The sequence below is a fragment of the Amblyomma mixtum genome, chromosome 4 (assembly GCF_055824585.1).
Source record: "Amblyomma mixtum isolate Tamu chromosome 4, ASM5582458v1, whole genome shotgun sequence".
In the NCBI taxonomy this organism is placed as follows: Eukaryota; Metazoa; Arthropoda; class Arachnida; order Ixodida; family Ixodidae; genus Amblyomma; species Amblyomma mixtum.
In genome coordinates, this window is record NC_143015.1 from 137,349,652 (window position 1) to 137,368,333 (window position 18,682).

The 18,682-nt window shown below is 47.9% G+C and overlaps 1 protein-coding gene across 1 annotated transcript; it reads left to right on the plus strand.

Annotated features, from left to right (window-relative positions):
* Positions 1–1,343: 1,343 nt before the first annotated feature.
* On the plus strand, positions 1,344–6,323 carry LOC149348389 (uncharacterized). The gene is made up of 5 exons (XM_089588088.1): positions 1,344–1,667; positions 2,222–2,447; positions 3,477–3,781; positions 5,436–5,813; positions 6,195–6,323. The coding sequence occupies exons 1-5, from the start codon at positions 1,344–1,346 to the stop codon at positions 6,321–6,323; spliced, it is 1,362 nt and encodes a 453-aa protein (XP_089444214.1).
* The last annotated feature ends 12,359 nt before the right edge of the window (positions 6,324–18,682 follow it).

Consider the following 18,682-nt stretch of genomic DNA (forward strand, 5'->3'; position numbering starts at 1 on the left):
GTCAAAGAACCCCAGGTGGCCGAAATTTCAGGAGCCTTCACTACGGCGCCCCTCATAGCCTTAGCTGCTTTGGGAGGTTAAACCCCAATAAACCAAACCAAATCAATTGCTTGTTCCTTTGTGGGAAAAAATAAGAGATCGTCCCTCGAAATTTCGACCTTTGCCACCTGCATGGAGGTGCCACGTTATAAATCACTCTAAAGAAGGTCGATGTCCGTGCACGTTAAAGAACCCCAGGTGGTCGAAATTTCCGGAGCCCTTCACTTCGGCGTCCCTCATAGCCTGAGTTGCTTTGGGAAGTTAAAACCCCAATAAAACAATAAACCATTCTAAAGAAGATTCCACTGCGCCGATCTCGACATCAGGGGCCGTTGGCCACCGGGCCTTAGCCTAGGCTGCATATTGCAGCCATTGTTAGCCAGTGGTCCGGTCCGGTCGCCTGCTGCTGTCACAGCGGCGCGAAGTATCCCACTATGGGCCTCATATCGCGGCCAATGGAAGCCAGTGGTGAGGTCCGGTCGCAACCGTCCAATGGTCCCGTCGCTTCCCACGGACGCTTGAAGGCCGCAGGTACATCGAATGACGAATGACCGGGGACCAAATGAGCGCGAAATGAAGAATCGTAAATGAACAGCTTATAAAACACTGCCGCAGAAGTGCTTTGTCAGGTGGTGTCCACATTGTAGAGTGGCACGGAACTTGGAGGGGGGCTCTGCTACTTCAGCCCAAGACAGCGCGTAAAACAACGAGACCAATCCAGGTTATCGATGCACCCCTGAAACTAAACGACTGAAATTCGAATACCTCCGAAATAACATGCCTTGGATCTGAGCGTATAACTGAGCAGCAGAAAGTGAAGCAGGACGTTGAAGAAACATGCAGCATCGTCCTCGTCTGTCTGTTTCTTCAACGTCCTTGTTCACTTTCTGCTGCTCAGTTATGCGATCATGAACCAACTAGATCACCAATTCACCTTATTAAAGTTTGACCTGGAGCTACGGAACAGCGCTAATGTGAATTTACAAATACTTCCACGTCGTGCAAGCTGCGCCACGGGTTGGGGAATTACTCAAGTGCACTGTAATGACAGCAGCAACTATGAGTCCCTAATGGTGGGCTCCCATGCAAGGCCACGGTTCAGATACCTCGGAGGGAAACTCTTTTTTATTTCTCTAAGCGTCTACCCATGATGCAGACACCAGCTGGCGAGTGTCAGCGATCGAACAAGGGGGCAGGAAGCGGGAGCCTGAACCACCTTCCTCCCATGGTGTTTCTCCTCGACGATCTCGAGTCGTCGTCGTGTCTTTGCCGTCTACTTCGCCACTGCCGATACCTGCGCAGAGATGTCAAGCGCCGCGTTCGGCGACACTCTGGCCATGGTCCTCGTCTTCGTCGGCGGCATCCTGACCGGCGTGCTCATCTGGCTACTGATGCGCAAGTACAACCGAGACCATCACAGGGAGGGTGCCACGCCTCGCGCCGCCACGCCACCAACCCTGAGTCCCGATTCTACGGCTCCCATAATGGGGCCATTTAGAAAGGGTGACTCGCATCATGCCACAACCGCTCCTGTCGTCGTGCCGCCAGCCGATGAACCTACACTGCCAAGTGTTCCAGCCGCGCCACCTCAGCCAGCGAGTGAACCACCTCCTGTCACCCAGGCCACCGTGAGTAGCTAAGCCTGAGAGGTATCAAGGCGAAAGCCTTTTCTTGGCTCATGAGTGGCGTTCGTCTGACAAGACAGATCCTTAGCCAACCCAACACTAGCCGCATAACAATCCAAATCACTAAACAGTCCTTTCTTGTCTCACAAGTGGTGTCCATTAATCGGTCTTCCGATCGAAACGTCGAGTCTCATAAATATGTTTCTTTTAACGAAGCGTATACTTCGCTATATACTCCTGTAGGCAGTCAAGTACTTCATGCTCTTGCAACCTATATATATATATATAGAGAGAGAGACCGTGTCAGAGGCTCTAACATGCTGTGAGTACAGAGCACGGACCACAAGTGTTCGTCCTCGGACCTTTTTCAGTAGCGTGCTCCTCTTTAGGCCAGAATCCACTTGTTAAGCATACATCAAGATGTTGAAAACCATTCTTTTGAGCATTTAGTTCTATACGGTGACTTTATGCCGAAACTCTGCAGTGATGCTTCATGGAAGCCGCGCCAAATCTGCCGTGTTAGCGCCAGCGGCCCACCCTGGGCTTTCTATTTGTAGGACGCCAAGGCAGTTAAGGCGACAGCGCCTACGGAGAAGCCGCTCTCGCCGCCAAAGCAAGCAGACGAATCCAAGCACCGCAGCAGGGGTGGTGGCGGCAAGCCCAAGAAAAACTCCCCCAGCGGCGGCTTCTCGGCGGAGCAAACGAAGGAGCAGTCCAAGAGCGAGCACCGGAGACGCAAGACCAAGAAGGCCGACCAGATGTCACCTTCAGTCATCGACTCTGGTGCGCTAGTATTTGTTGCGCGTTTTCTTTTTATGTGTCCAATGTTAAATCCTTAATAACGCCACAAAGGTACAGTGCAGGCTACAAAGCGCTGCAAAGCTGAAGACTAGGAATTAACTACACTGAACTGCCGCCATATATTCTAAAGAAGAAGAGCGTAGCCACTGAAGCGCTGGGGCGCTAGTTTGCAGGGATGACAATCCGAAGAGAAAGATCCAGTTCAATAATGAAGAAATAGTATGATTCAAGGTGGACTAATACAAAAAGACCAGGAAGTACATTAACGAGCGCTAATTCAACTTTTGCCGTATACACATTTATCGCTGGCTTGCGCAAAACACACTTCACTTTCTCTTTTAACGTTTATTGTGAAAGGGCTCTTGTGGGGCTGGCACTGATACTGCGATCAGACCCACTCAACGCTACTAAGGACTATAATGCCACCGAAAGCCCCCCCCTCCCCCTTTCCTTTGTCTGAGTTCGTGCTTTTGCAGTCACAATAGTTACCGACTTTCCCAGCCACCTATTCCACTTTATCTTATCAATACATATCAATGTTGAAGACGCTTTGCGAAGACAGCGACTTAACGCAAATCTCGATTAGATGCGGAAACGGACTTTAGAGATATTATTTCGATCTGCGGGTAACTACATTTGTATTGACACGTAGCTGACTGGCAGACTGGCAGACTCGCAGATTGCTTCTCGCTGAAATAACGAGCCCAGTGAGTTTATTCACTCATACTCATAACGTGTTCGTAACCAATTTCACTGACAGCGTTAAAAGACGCATTTTTTCGTTTACCTTACATTTTATTTAAGCACGGTGAATCCGCTGGTCTGGGAACCCTCTTTCTTTCATTGATCTTTTTTCATCTTCTTCTGAGAGGCCTGATAGAAAACAGAAAAAAGAAAGCATTAACGCGACAGTGTCGAACCTCCTGTTCAGCTGTGAACCCGGCGGCGTGGGGCAAACGTGGATTGGTCGTAAAGGTAGTGACGTCATGGGTATATATCGCTCTGATGTAGGCCTATCAAAGCGCAAGTCCAAGAGCAAGCATTCCAAGCGCCACGACTCGGAAGCTACTCGGGATGGTCCCACGGACACCACCTCGAAGGCTATCACACCAGCCCGCACGGCCCCATCTCAAGAGCGTTCGCTTCCGGAGCAGCCTACGTCGCCTCCAACCGACACTGAGACGGCGGCGGCGGCCGCGGAGACTCACGAATCGGTGGACCCGGACCTCGTGAAGGAACTCCGAGAGATAGTCATCAAGCGACGCGCATCGCACGTATCTATGCACTCGCAACGCCACATTCCAACTGCGCCCAAGGTGCGTCCTGGATTCCTTTCTTTTGAAAGTTATTAGTCTTATAATTACCAAACAACGCAGCTAATCGGCTCAATATTCCAAATGAATGGTTTCAATCTAGCCCTTTGTAGGACTGTCCAGTAAGTTTCTAATAGACACCTTTAGCATACCGTATACCGTGTTACCGCTACCGTTACCGGAGTACCGGAAGCCCGCCCACCGGCGGTGAGTACGCGCTGATTGGCTCCGACGTTGCGGGCGCGAGCACAGCTGCCGGGTATGTGACGCCATCTGGCGCCGTCAAGTCAATTTGCGCATGCACATTGGCTGCGCGCAGGCGCCCGGTACTCCGGTACCGGTAACGCTAACACGGTGCACAGTATGCTAAAGGTGTCTAATATTGAGTGGATTATTTGCGCTGCTTGGGTCAGGGGAACCGCCCACTGTGGAGTAAATTTGTAATAAGGGAGTAATTACTTATTCGCATGCATACAAGCGCAGCCATACGGCTACTAAGGAAAGTTGTACAGCTTCCACACACTATACATAGGTAAAGAAAAATTCTTCCTGGTCCGGAGTTCAAACCCGGGACCACTGCTTTACTTACCAACTTAGATGACCGTGGCTGCAAGCTTAGGGTACGGTGAGAGCGAATTCATCAATAACTCGAAGTGGGAATGCTGTTAGTGAACTATTAAGGGGAATCCTGTGAAGGTGCAGCAAATTTTTAAACTGGCTGTAATTACTCACTGTCATCCACCCAGCACAGCCATACGGCTACAAAAAAATACTATTCAGCTTCCATAGAAACTTCGTTGTTGAATAAAAATTCATCCTGGTCCGAGGTTCCAACTTGCTTATTAAATAATAATTGTTTAATGCTAACTAATATTTAATAATAATTACTTCCTTATTAAAAATTTACTGACCTTAGGGACTCAAGTTATTGATCAACTCGCTCTCGCACTACCACATGCTAGCCGTTCCGATTAACTCAGTTGGTAGAGTGACTGCTCCGGAGAAGCGCTGGTCCTGGCTTCAAACCCCAGACCAGGACGAATGTTTCTTTCACAACGAAATTTCCTTCGAAGCTCTATAGCTTTCCTTTGTAGCCATATGGCTGCTTCGAAGCACGAACTTGAACGAGCAAGAACGCTCTCCCCCCCCCCCCTCCGTCATCCTCTTATTCATGGTTTCCAACCTCGTCCGCTGCCATCCGCGAAGTCTGACCGTCGCTGGTAGCAATGACCACAGTGTCCCAAACGAAGGCAACTGCCATCAACCCTTTTGTCACAGGGGTGAGGATTCCTTTCCTCTAGGACAGGGTTAATTGGAGAGACATGGGAGAGGCCTTTGCCCTCCACTGGGTGTAGTCAGGCTGATGATGATGATGATGATTATTAATGCTTGAGAAAAGCTGGTGTTGACGTTAGGCAACATTGCATTCACTGCCTACCTGCGATCAAGCACCTTTTTTTTCTTGAGGCTACAAGTCGGAATGCAGAGGATCGAAAATTTTAATTCAATACTCTACGCAATAAACGCGCTTTTTCCTGACCGATAAACGTCAACATAGCCAGCTAGAGCCACAGAGTCGATATTTATTGAGAAGCCAAATGGAATGAAGTTTCCCTCATTGTTCATTTTGGCTGTTCCGCTCCTCCTATGACTTCAGGTGCCTGTCGAGCTGGACATCTTCTCGGAGGAACATTCGGAGGCAAGCATCGCGGACGCCATGAGTCTGCCAGACAAGCCACCCGCCAAACGCAAGCACAAGACAGGAAAGAGCGTGGTGGTGGCGGAGTCGCCTCACATGACGGCGGCGGGCTCTCCTGGAGCTGGGGGGAGCTCAGACTCCACAACTGCTGTAGGCTCCCCGGAAGCGACCCGTTCACCTACCTCCGCGCAGGGAGCAGCAGATGACGCGGGCCCTTCCTCGGCGACCCACGACGTGGACGAGCCGACCCTCAAAGAGCTCCGAGAGATAGTCATCAAGCGCCGAGCGTCGTGCATGTCTGTGCACTCCACCAAGTCTGGACGGCACGCCCCCAAGGTATACCTGGTTACGGTCTTCCCTTCCAATCTCATCTTTTTATCCTTTTCCACACGTTGCTGGCACGACCTGGCCTTGGCAGCTCGATATCTGAAGCGGTCCTACGTCACCAGCACCCTTTCAGGGAATTGTCCTGTGACCCTATAGCGCAAGCAGTCGTTTCCCGGTGTGTCGGTACTGTCGTCTTTAACGACCATCAAATCAGATGATCAGAACTGCTTAACCTCGATCAAAGCTTAACCTGAGTCTAATATCGTCCCCAGACGTGCCGACACCCAACATAGCATAACCATGAACAAACCAGGCTCAACACATGCTTTCGCACGTCTTCTCGGTTCAACTACGTTAACATCCTACTCCTTTTTTTTTTCTTGCCCACAGCCGCCGACTAGTCTTGACATCTTCTCGGAGGAGCATGTGTCGGAAAGCGCTGACGAGGAACCGCCGCTGCGTGGAAAGAAGGCCGAGCCAAAGGTCAAGATCTTCTCTGAGCAGCCGTCGCCGGAGTGACCTGCCTGGCGACGCCATTCGACATCGCCTTTTCAGGCCACCGCGGCTCCCGTGTTGTGAAAAACTTTTTGCGTAAAACTAGATTCAACACGGGACAACTTAAACATTTCTCATGCGCACGCGAAATCTTCCACAAACTGCGTCTAAAATAATCGCAGCAAAGCATGGCCCATCAGTTTCCTCTACGCACGCCATCTTCCCTGTCAAGCGATCGATGAGGCCCTGATAGTTTCTCGTGTTATCTGCTCAAGGGTATTTTTGATAGCCGTTGACATTTCTTTGAGCTGGATGTACAGCAAAGTTACAGCGCACCCACAGTGCCCGGTGTTGCCAGCGTCTCGGCTTACACCAGTTAGTCACAGGGTTTTGAGAGCTCGAAGTCGTGGTTCCCTCCATGATGTCTATCAGAGACGAGCTGCCTCCACTTGTGCTTTTCTCATATCCGACACTCCCTTCCAACTGCTGATATAATATTAGCGTACGTGGAGACTTCACGATTGTCTACGCAGAGGAGACATGCTATTCAGTGGCAGTCTTTATTCTGACAACCATAAGCCTGCGCAGAACTATTCCCCACTCTCGTCTTAGCTCATTTTTGTTCTGTGAGCTCAAGTGAGGAGCGAAACTCGTGCGACCGTTGTTATGCTGCCTTCCAGTAGACTCGCAAAGCGGTATGTAGATCACGAAAAAATTTAGCGCGCTCACGACGAGCGACTAGGCAGACAACACAGGCGCTTGTTGTTAAGTGTAGAATGTAGATAGGTTCTTTTTTATTTCGCTTCATTTATGCCAGGAGTGCCATCAGTGTACATGTGATGAACACTTTCCGGACATTTGAGGAGCTCTGTGTGAAGTCTGAACAAGCTGTGTGTTTGCAAGTTTGCAGCTCCGCCATGTTTTCGTGATAACCAATTGCTCTTCTCTAACGCCCTATTTTATCCGTCTTTATAAACGGATGAATTTAAATGCTTCCAATAACACCATTTCTTTTATGAAACTGAATTAATGGAAAGAAATTACAAATAAATTATTTGTTTCTGCTCGTACCATTGAAGTTATTATTGGCCCCAGTGCAAGTTCTTCTCTAAACAGGAATCTGACACATCGCAGGTTATATGAGGGTAAATTAGTAAGTGCGAACAGAAGCTTCCTAAATTATAACTAGAAGGTTAGCGAAGTCATCCGCTCCTTTTTAAAACATGTTCTGAGGATATCGAATACCCCCCATCCACCACCCCACAAGAGCCGTGTGGGAGCATTTACTGTGCCTTGGCTAAGTTTTTGAACAAAACGTTCATCTTCATAAATTTTCTCTTTTAGCTCTTTCCCTCTATGCCTCTCTCGAAATCATTACTTTGTTCACAATGACCAAAAAAAATGTTCTCAAGCGACATTAGGGTTAGTGATGCTTACTTTGGAGTTGGTGCCGTGGAACGATCACGACAGACAGCAAAAGGAGTCACGCCTGTAATTTTTTTTTTTGGAATGCACGCATTACTCGTCGTGCTACTTTTCGGAAATACTTAAAAATCTGTACATTTTCAATCCATTATATGAAAAAAAACATGAACGGCTCAACTAATTAAAAATTCACAAACGACGCACACTTCCACGCTCATGGAATTTCAGCTCCTTTCTTTAAAAAAAGACGCTTTAAGAGCGAATAGTGATTTTCTTTACCATCCGAAGCAGCTTCTGCAACAAAAAAAGCCATGGTATCCGTTAGCAAAATATCTGAGCAGTGAAAAAAAATTTACAGCACTAGGTTGTGAACAGTGCCAAGCCCGAAACACGAGCAGTGGGAGTATGCACTGATCAGCGACAACCTGGACCAGCAAGCCCAGATCATCCAGCTAGTCCGCAAATCAGCTGCCACAGCGGAGCCCTGGACTAGGGGCCGCGGCCACCCAGCTTCTGCAAATTAATCCAAGATAATTAAAACTTTCATCTCTCTCTCTCTCTCTCTCTCTCTCTCTCTCTCTCTTGCAGTCATCCTTCTTTATTCCAATGATGAAAAAGTTCTAGCCATTTTCAGGAAAGTGGCCAGTCCGTGAAAAGCAAACTGATGAGGGCGCTGCCAACAAGGGCGTAGAAGCTTCGCGCCAGTTTTCGAACTAAGCAACTCAGCCAGCGTAGTTATTATTCAACACTAAATAGGCCCAAAAGTATGGCTGCTAATATGTAAATGAGTAATTCTCTGTACAGTACGACGAGCGCCAACAACGCTTTTTGCTATGTGCACGACACAACTTGTCGCCATTCGCCGGCGCACTATCTTCGGTTCTGCGCATGCGTGACAACACAAGAATATTTGTTAGAAAGGGTAGGAGCAAAACCAAAATTCGCTTTTTCAGCGGCTGGTGTGAAGAATTGCACTACCAGTTAGTTTGCGTACGCGTGAGACAGCGGTCCAAATCCTTTTAGAGGCTCGTTTCCAGTTTTTACTAATGCGCTTTCATGTCTATTCTTTCAACGAAGCAACAACAGCACGCAAGTTCGTTTACCACTGGAGGTGCGTCCACTTTTAGGATGTATTTTGAGATGCTTTCGAGCCAAATCATTGTTTAAACCATTGTCTAAACACCATTATTTTCAGTCTCCTTATTTGTTGCCACCCGTATCCAGTAATTGACAGCATGCAAATCAGTTACCGCTCCCCTAAAGACGTGCCTTATCTTTCAGGTTGCATTACGAGATGCCTTGGAGAGAAATTAGTCGTTTAAAGAGCTTAATCACCTAATTCACAGGGCTCTTCCTAGATGGCGCTACATCGTAGTGCATAGAGCTACCTCCCGCGTGTGAGTGCACCCCGTTGTGCATGAAGCATCGTTCATTTCAATATTCATCCAATACTTCATCAACCATTAAAGTTGAATTCTCCAAGCCAGCAGTTTTTTTCACCCTCTAGTTTTTCGTTCTTTCCTGTTCTGTTCCCTTCCTGACAGAATTCGATTTCCCTGTCGCAGTTTATTGATTTCACGCCGCGGGCTTCCAAGTAAATAACCACGTCGTGCGTGGACAGACGGAAGAAGTAGAAGAAGATTAAGAGACTGCCGAGCTACGGACGCCCTGTCTCCACACGGCGCCTTCAACGGGGCTTCCTCGCCGTCTGACCTCTTCCGCACCGCGCCCCACAAACACGGTAAGACCTCATTTCAGGGAACAGTGGACAGGAGCCAAATTAGGCTCTTGGCAGTTCACATAATTTTCCTCCAAAGACCTACTTCTACGACGAACTACGACAGATTTGATTCAAAGAACTGTGCTTCATAGAGGTCATTGTAAGCAGTCCCGTAACTACACAGAGGATTCTATAACACCTCTCTCAGGTCTTCAAATATGAGCCACAGGCTTGAGCGCCAGGCGCAGTGCAAGCATCCTTTGTTTTTGTGGACCACGAACGACAGTAAGGGCGCACAACCCACTGAACCCAAATTCCCTCCTCTTTTCAATTTCACTTCCTTCATCCCTTTTCCTGTGCATGGGGTTGGCAAACAGGGATTGTCTGATTAACCATCCTGCCTACCATTTCTTCTGTCTCCCTCTGTTTCTTTCTGCAGGGCATTCAGCACAAAAGCAGGCTCAAAAAATAGCCAGCAGGGGACCGAAGGAAGGGCTTTTTCCACACGCTGCAAGCGTGGAGCAGGGCGACCCCTCCATGGTTGCCCTTCACCGTCCTCTGCCGTCGACTGGTCGCCGCTATCAGCATGACCACGACGGGCCTGTTCGACGACACGGTGGCCATGGTCATCGTGGCCGTCGGCGCGGTGCTGATGTTCGTGTTCATCTGGCTGCTGATGCGCAAATACAAGCAAGAACACAGCGCTTACGCCATGCAGGGCACGGCCTCGCGCGTCCCCACGTTGCCCACCTCCGGCGAAGCGACCCCAGTGCGCCCTCTCGCTGATACTTATGACGTCGTCGGGGCCCCTGGTGGCGAGTCCGATGTTCTTCAGCGGCTACCGTCCTGGATCACCACGCCACCCAGCGATGCTGGACAGGCAAGTTGACGAAATGGAGCTACGTGCAATTAGAACAACCTCGCATGCTCGTGTCTAGCCGCAACTGCATTTCAATCAATAAGCCTTTTACTTTCTCTATATTAGAGAAGGAGACGGGTCTAAAAGCTCGGAAGCTTGACAGAGGTCCTGCCCCTTTTTTTGACGCTGGCATTGCATCAGACAAGCGGCAATAAATTCAGCGTTATTCATTAGAGCACAAAAGAAGATAACACATTCCAGCAATACTTTGATTTGAGCACACAAACTTGTTCAGAAAAAGTTTCTTAACAGTATATGAATGTTGCAAAGAGTCAGACATTTCTTTGTTTAATTTATTTAATAGCACTGGCAGCGTATACGAGATAGATTGTTCTGAGTAATATGCTCTAGGTGTAGGAACTAGCCACATTTCTTTATTTCTGGTTTGTGGAATGTGGGTGTTTTTTGGAAGCTCTGCCAAATTACCAACATAATTTTCATTGCTCTGGAAAGCACTTTTGAAGTTCATTAAAAGTCTGTATTCGTGTAAAGCAAAGACTGCAGGATTTCATATTTTAAAAAGAGGTCACTCGTAGGGAAACAATAAGGAATAGCAGCAATGCATCTCATAGCTCTTTTTTGGTGAAGATGCAACTTAATTGGTCATGTTCGTGATACCAGTGCTACCCCAAACGATAATACAGTATTGCAAGAGAGATAGAACTAGAGAGTTATACACCAACAGCCAAATTTTGACAGGAAGAATGGTGCGCAGGCGCGACATAACTCCGACAGCTGAAGATATTTTGGATCTTATATAATCAACATGATCATTCCAAGTCAAGTGTTTTGAAAACATGACACCAAGGATTTTGACAGAATCCACTATCTCCAATAGATCACTGTTTACACATACATTGAGGGGTCTAAACAATACCTGCTCTCTCGCCAAGTACAACACTTTTCCAACTCCATTTCCTACTCATTGCTTGAGGAAGGCTTTCGAAGAATTTAAGGCGTAGACGTCAATTGTCATGGCAGTTTTTCACGTCGAAAGCTTAATGACGTCGCAGTGAGAAACTGGTGGCCTAGAGTGCTGATCTGTCCTGCATAAACTCTATCCAATGTGAAAATTCTGTCGACCGTCGTGCGAGAAGAGCTATACAGGTAGGGTCACGTGTTGGCAAGTGGCACAAAGCAGAAGCAGCTGTGTCCTTTCGAGATTTCGATACTGAGGAGGAGATGGGGCGGGTGCAATGAGTGTGTTGAGATTTTATTATGCTTTCATGCGCTGCCAGTAGCCCTTCCCGAATATTTTCTTTTTATTTTGCTGGGGAAAGCGGCAGTCACATAAAGGACCTGAATAAAATGGCTTCTTCAGTTCTTTCCTGTTCCAATCAACCTTCACGTCAAAAAGCCGATCCGGGTGACAGCTGTGACGTTACACTGCTTGCATCGTTAATGAAACAAAGGCCAAGACAGGATAGCAGAGGACAAAAATTTTACGATTGCTTTATCTCTGCTTTTAATTGTCGGCCTTGCCTCTTAATAGCTGCAGTGTTATTCCTTTCCAAACGCGCACCCATTTCTTGAAGAAATGCGTAAGTGAACAAAGCCATCCAATAAAGTATTCATATGGGTATAGCCGGTCACAGTGGGCATTGAAAAGATTATATCGAATACCATAAGTTCAACATTCAGCACAAAAGAATTTCACTACATTAACGCCGCGAAGCTATCAAAACAATGACTGGACGATGTTTTACACTTATTTCCGGCTGATAGATATTGTGAGCTATTTTCGATCTACCAATAGAAACACTTGCTCTCAAAGCCGATCTTTGTAGAAAAACCAGCGCTTACGAACACGGACAGACGACAAGGGAAACAGACTGACAGCGCTGCCAGTCTGTTTCCCTTGCCCTCTGTCTGTGTTCGTAAGCGCTGGTTTTTCTACAATGGATCACCACCAACTCGCCCAATCCTCAGTTCTTCTGCCGATCTTTGGTCTTTTATTTTTTTGAAAACGTAGCAGCACGAAAAAACGGGCACAAAATAGACACAGGTACGACAGGACATATTCTGACAGGACATATAGCAGAACATATAGCAGAATATGTCCTGTCGTACCTGTGTCTATTTTGTCCCCGTTTTTTCGTGCTGCTACATTTTCAAGATGGATCAATACCAACTGGCCTAAACTTCGGTGCTTTGGTCTTTTAGATGCTGAGTATTGGTTGACTTCAGTTTATTTTCTTGTGGTGCAGTTGACCTACAGAAGTCCTACGTGTCTGCTGAAATGCACTGAAGGAGTCAACCTAAAGGCGCTAGGAGAAATTAATTCGCTACTAAAAAATTACTGAAACATTTTCGTGCATTACTGAGCCATCTGCAATAACTCTCTAACGCTCCTTGTCGCCAATACGGCTTCCTTTGCGTCGCTAATACCACTACAGTCCTTCCAAAAACAGCATGAACAACAATAAGTTAATCATGTTGCCTGAAACATATGTCGTTGCTTTCTTTTTCGACTAGGTGCAAAGGACTGACGCGCAGGGAAGATATTACCGGTTAGGAGTGAAGATTCGCATGATCCGTCCACTGTCCTTCCGGTGGGACAAAAGTGAGACCTTGGCCTGTCTTTTCAGCTAGCTGGCGGACTGCCACTTCGCAGCGCTAATCGGTTGCTTTCCAGCGTCATGTTCCAGTATGGCAGTAGGCAGGGAAGACAGTAAGCAAACAAGGACCACACGCTGTTCAGCTGAAACCTCATGCCAAACGATCACCCATTCGCCTAACCATTTGCACTTTGGTTCGCTTGCTCTCACATAAAATGCGTCTCCTGTTACCGCACTCCAGGTTCCCCTGAGCAATCAGTCCCCGCCCCACCAAGAAGGCCTGCCGGCTGACAAGGCAGAAGAGAAGCCAAAACGGCCCGGTGGCAGTGGCAAGAAGCGCAAGGAGTCGCCCGACAACGCACAAGCTGGCCGCGATCAGCCCAAGCCCAAGAGCAAGAAGCCGGACCACGGAGATCCTCACGGCACTGACGCGGCCGCGAGTGAGTGAAGAACGAACTCTCGAACTTTTCTATATCCTGTGAGACTAAGGAACTCATCATTTCCATCGTCCTATGGAAGCTCCTGGTTTAAAGCCCTCACAGGTCATGCAGGCAAAGAGGACATTATCCCGACAGTGCCGATTCTCTCGGCCACTAGCGTAGCACACTCCGTCCGGTGAGACAATTGCGGTTGGAATACACTATGAGAAAGGCGAGCCTTGTCAGCCTCGCGGAAGACTATTAGACAGCTACCGCCGCAAACGTCTTTTACAATTCACACGTTTCGTAAAAGGGCGGAGATAGAGACGGCTGTTCGGCACTTTAAGCACAAAGATGATAGATTGGGATTACACGGCCAAATTTGTTGCATAACGCAAATGATGACCGCCGATTGCATATTTTCTTATAACAGGTGAAGGCAGTAATTTTGCCTCTTCAATAGTCACTTGATGAGACAGCGTGGGATGAGAAATCAAAATTCGACGGGCACTTGAACGGAGAGTCCCTTCAGCGACCTGGAGTGCTGTTTATTTTCTGTTACTTCTTGTTTTTGCTATTTTATGTGCCTCATTTCTATTTTTACTTTTATTTTATTTTTTATTTGCCACAAGTCACACAAGTCCTCTCTTATGTACCAGTCGAACGAATGTTCCTCAGTGGTCGAGGGGTAGTGCGCTCGGCTCATGACCCAAGAGGCAGCGGTTCGATTCCCGGCTCGACCGATTTTCTTTCCAGCGCAATTCCTTTTCTTTCTTGGGAGGCACTACGTAATGATAGTCGGAATGACATCACGACCCTGTAGCCCAATGAGGAATTGTGCACCGGCGTCATCAGTGTTCTACTGTGTGATCGTTGTAGTGGGGCGTTCGAATCACCAGCCCGACGTCTTGTGGTTGTGACGTCGCGACCAACACTAATTACGGCGGCTTCTCCTCTAAACGGGTCCTTTAATGCTGTCGCTTTAAAAGCATGGTCGGACGGCACTGTAGATAATTCGTTATATGAATCGTGAATAATTCTGTCCCCAGACTTCAAATGAGGTCTACCGGATATCATTAGGCACTTCCAAATAAAGCAGTATTTTCATTTACCCCCCTCTACCCGCAGGTCCCACCAAGCGGAAGACAAAGCGCAAGCACAGTAAACCGACCGCTCTACGTGTGTCAATGCCTGGGACTTCTCCGCCACCGGAATCGCAGGCAAAAACAGGCTCATCAACAGCACTTCAACCAGAGAGCGGCGCGGTAGCTACGCATGCGCAGATTGTCTCTCCTTCCGGTGCGGAAGACCCGGAAGTGCAGGAGCTCCGAGCTGCCATAGCCATGCGCCGGGCGTCGCGGGTGTCCCAGTTCGCCTTGAAACCCGAACGCCGCAAACCCAGCATACACCAGGTACGCACGTTCCGGTTTGGTTTGGTTTATTGGGGTTTAACGTCCCGAAGCCACTCAGGCTATCAGGGACGCCGTAGTGAAGGGCTCCGGAAATTTCCACCCCCTGGGGTTCTTTAACGTGCACTGACAACGCACAGTACACGGGCCTCTAGAATTTCGCCTCCATCGAAATTCGGCCGCCGCGCCCGAGATCGAATCCGCTTCTTACGGGTCAGCAGCCGAGAGCCCTAACCACTGAGCCACCGCGGCGAGGCGCACGTTCCGTCTACCTCCAATCTTTTTTAGGCGCAATTGGAGTAGGGGTGTGCTTAATAGTAAATTAGTCAAGCCGAATCTAATACGAATAATGCAGCTAGGAGCCGAATCAAATAGTGATAGTACCTAATCAAATACGAATCGAACATGTGTTCCAATATTTGCTACTCGTTTAAAGATGTAACAATAATATCCGCTAAAGGTCGCAAATGAAATTAGTATATTCGCTCTATGACCACCCAGTTAGAGATATTGGAAAACTACCATCTACTATTGATTACAAAAGAGAATAAATTATAGCGACACCTAAGGCCGGGAGACTGGTGGAAGCTACGTATGAGTCATGACCTCTGAGCTCGGGAAAATCCAGTGTTAGCTGAACTTGCATGGCCATGCCTGCATCGTACAGTCTTAGAGGTCATGTATGAGCATTATGAGCACCGCCTAACGAATGGACCGTGTTGAGGCGCTGAACCTCTCATTCTGCTCGTACTATTCGTGGCCGGATGGTATGCAACGTCGGTGTGGGCCCTGTGTTTGGAAGTTGTCGAAGAAATATACGGCGGGCCTTAATCGCACCTCATGTATTTTAATTTAAACGTATTGGAAAAGTTGACAATATATTTGATTCGTTTCGAATAATTCTTGCCATACACTACACGATTTTTTCAAGATACGAATAGGAGCGTATTACCCAAGCAGAACAAGTAATCGGCCCAATATTGGAAACGTATTGGCAATGGCCCGTCCTGCAACGGACTGGAGTGAAACCATTCGTTTGCAATACTGGGCCGATTACATGTGCAGCTTTGGTAGATTCGCGATTCAAAATTTTATGATCTTTGCGCAGCCCTACGTTCGAGTCCTGGACACTTTGATCGTTCTTAGTGGTGCGTTTGAAGGCTCAACAACACAGCAGTCTCCGTGAATTCATTTTGGTGCTCTTCACGGCAGCTCATTGTCTGTACAGTTCTGCTACTGAGCAGGAGTTCAGGAGTTATCGGGTGCGATTCCAGGTCCCGGTGGTTGTTTCTGGGTGGTGGATAAACTTAAAACAACAGCGTGCTTCATTTCCTATACGTGTTGTAACAATGATACGTGAATCTGAATTCGTCAAGCGATAAGTACCGGCCGCGTTTACGCTCCAACCTTCTTGTTTGAGTGCCGGTTTGGGCAGTCAATGCGGACATTGGTTATATGAAACACATGTTACAATATACATTATGGCCGCCGCGGTGGCTCAGTGGTCATGGTGCTCTGCTCCTCACCCGAAAGGCGCAGGTTCGATCACGGCCACAGTGGTCCAATTTCGATGGCGGCAAACTTGCACCCGTCTGCAGTGCCATGCCATTGCACGTCAAAGAATCCCAGGTGGTCGAAATTATCTAGAGCCCTCCACTACGGCGTCCGACATAGCCTGAGTGACTTTCAGACGATGAACATTATAAAAACCAAACCAAAAATACGCAGTTTATGGGTAGTACAGTTATCGTTGTAGCTAATTATATGTAGGACGGACCGATAGTCTGAGGTACCTCTCATCCTTGATTGGCTGTGCCTTATTTAAGCTTTCAAAGCGCTGCTCAACGCTGCCTTCGCATCTCCTACTTTCGCAGTTTTTTCTTCAGAATGCGCTCTATGCAATCCAGATAAGGAGGATATTCGTGGTATGGTATGGTATGCTATGGTATGGTATGGTATGGTATGGTATGGTATGGTATGGTACCATTATGGTATGGTATGGTATGGTATGGTATGGTATGGTATGGTATGGTATGGTATGGTATGGTATGGTATGGTATGGTATGGTATGGTATGGTATGGTATGGTGTTGTATATACAGCTGAGCGTTCCGTGCTCTAGAGAGAAACCTTGCTTGGGTCCACATTTTTCATTCTGAAGCTTGTGATTAATTTCGGCCCCTGGTGTTGCTTAACGTAAAATGACAATGAACAGCGCACAGATATTGCTAGATTTTGTGTTTATCAAAATGCGACCACCATGACCAAGATGTGGTTCCACGCGTTGGATCACCAGTAGAGCATTATAGCCACTGAACCACCGAAGCGAGTATATAATCGGCTGCACTTGGCCTCAGTGAACCCTGGGGTGGTCGCTGGCAAGAACTTGGGGCGTGAAACACTTTAGAACTATCCTTGTCCCATGTTCGCTCCGATGGGGTGAGGGGTGGAGGTCACGCTTCTAAACTTTCCTGCCTTTTATCAAGCTTAATCGTTGCCCTCGCACATTTTCCACCCAAGCTGGACATCTTCTCGGCTGATCACTCGGCCGGCAACTCTGCCGAAGCAGACAAGCCTGAGGCCAACTCCAGGGAATCCCCGGCGAAAACAACAGGCTTCGCCGCCTCGTCCACAACCGAGACGCCAATTTCGCCCGCTGGTCCCTCGTCGCAGAGCAAGTCCCACGAGGACGAGGACTCAGTCGTGCAAGAGATGCGGGCGCTCAACTTGCGCCGGGCCTCGCGAGTGCCCCAGGCTTCTTCCTCAAAGGAATATCAGAAGGTCGATCTCACCAAGGTGAGTATTTGTCCTCTGACTGGACGCCATTATCATCCGGAGCCCATTCGCATCCACTGCATAACGAAGGCCTCTCCGAGTGATCTCCAGGTAAACCTTGTCCTCCACCAGCTGCGGCCAGACTGTCCTGAAAAGCTTTCCCATCTTCTACTTTACTCTCTGCCACTGGCTATTATTTTTACCTGTCTTCAGGATCCGCTCTTTTACTTTAACAGACCATTGGTTATAGGTTCTCCGCACTTCATGCTTTTACCATGCTCATTTCCTGAGCCTAATTTCAGCTAGTCTATTACCAACTCGCGTTCGTTTCGCAACCCATTCTGCTCTTTTGTCATCTCTTAACGTTAGACCTATTATTTTTCTTTTCGTAGCTCGTTGCATAATCCTTGCATAATTAGACTCCAAGCTTATTTGGTAGCCTACTGGCTATAACTTAGAAGGTTCAGCGTTCGGGCTAGTGGGTAGTCAACATGAGGATCCATAGCGAACACAATTGAAGGGACACAACACAAGCTCAATTGTGTGCACTATGGATCCTCATCTCTACTGGCTATATAGCCTGCTGCTCATCGATACGTGTTGAGACGGGTACCAACCTCTTCATTATTAAATAGAAATATGCCGGTCAATGCAACGGTGGTCAGTGTCTGAACACTCTCTTTTCACTGCAAGTTGCGCTATTCACCTGAACTCTTGACCAGTCTTCTCGCTTTAATAGTCACTTGCTGCGGCCACGACCTTAATCTTATCCGCTATCCTAACAGGCACAACCACTTATATACTCCGTTCTTTCTTACTGCGAGTCAGTTCCAGAACTGTTGGTTCTACCCGGTGTTCTGCTCGTTTTTTCAAACCGCCACCATGCACTTTTTTTTTCTAGAACCATATCCACCGTGAACTCTATCTGTCTCCTCTTCTATCCAGCTCTTGCTTGGTGATCCCGTACCCTCTTCCTTTCAATGTTCACATTTATCCCTTTTATGGTAGCTACCGCACAAGGCTCCTACGTTATACTTGCTAAGAGGAGAACAATCGCTGCATCAACGAGTGTCACTGGATGACACAGATTTCCCGGTCGTCACTGCAATACACTGACGCCGATTATCGGCTTCTCTACGTCGAGCTGCGTCGGTACTTA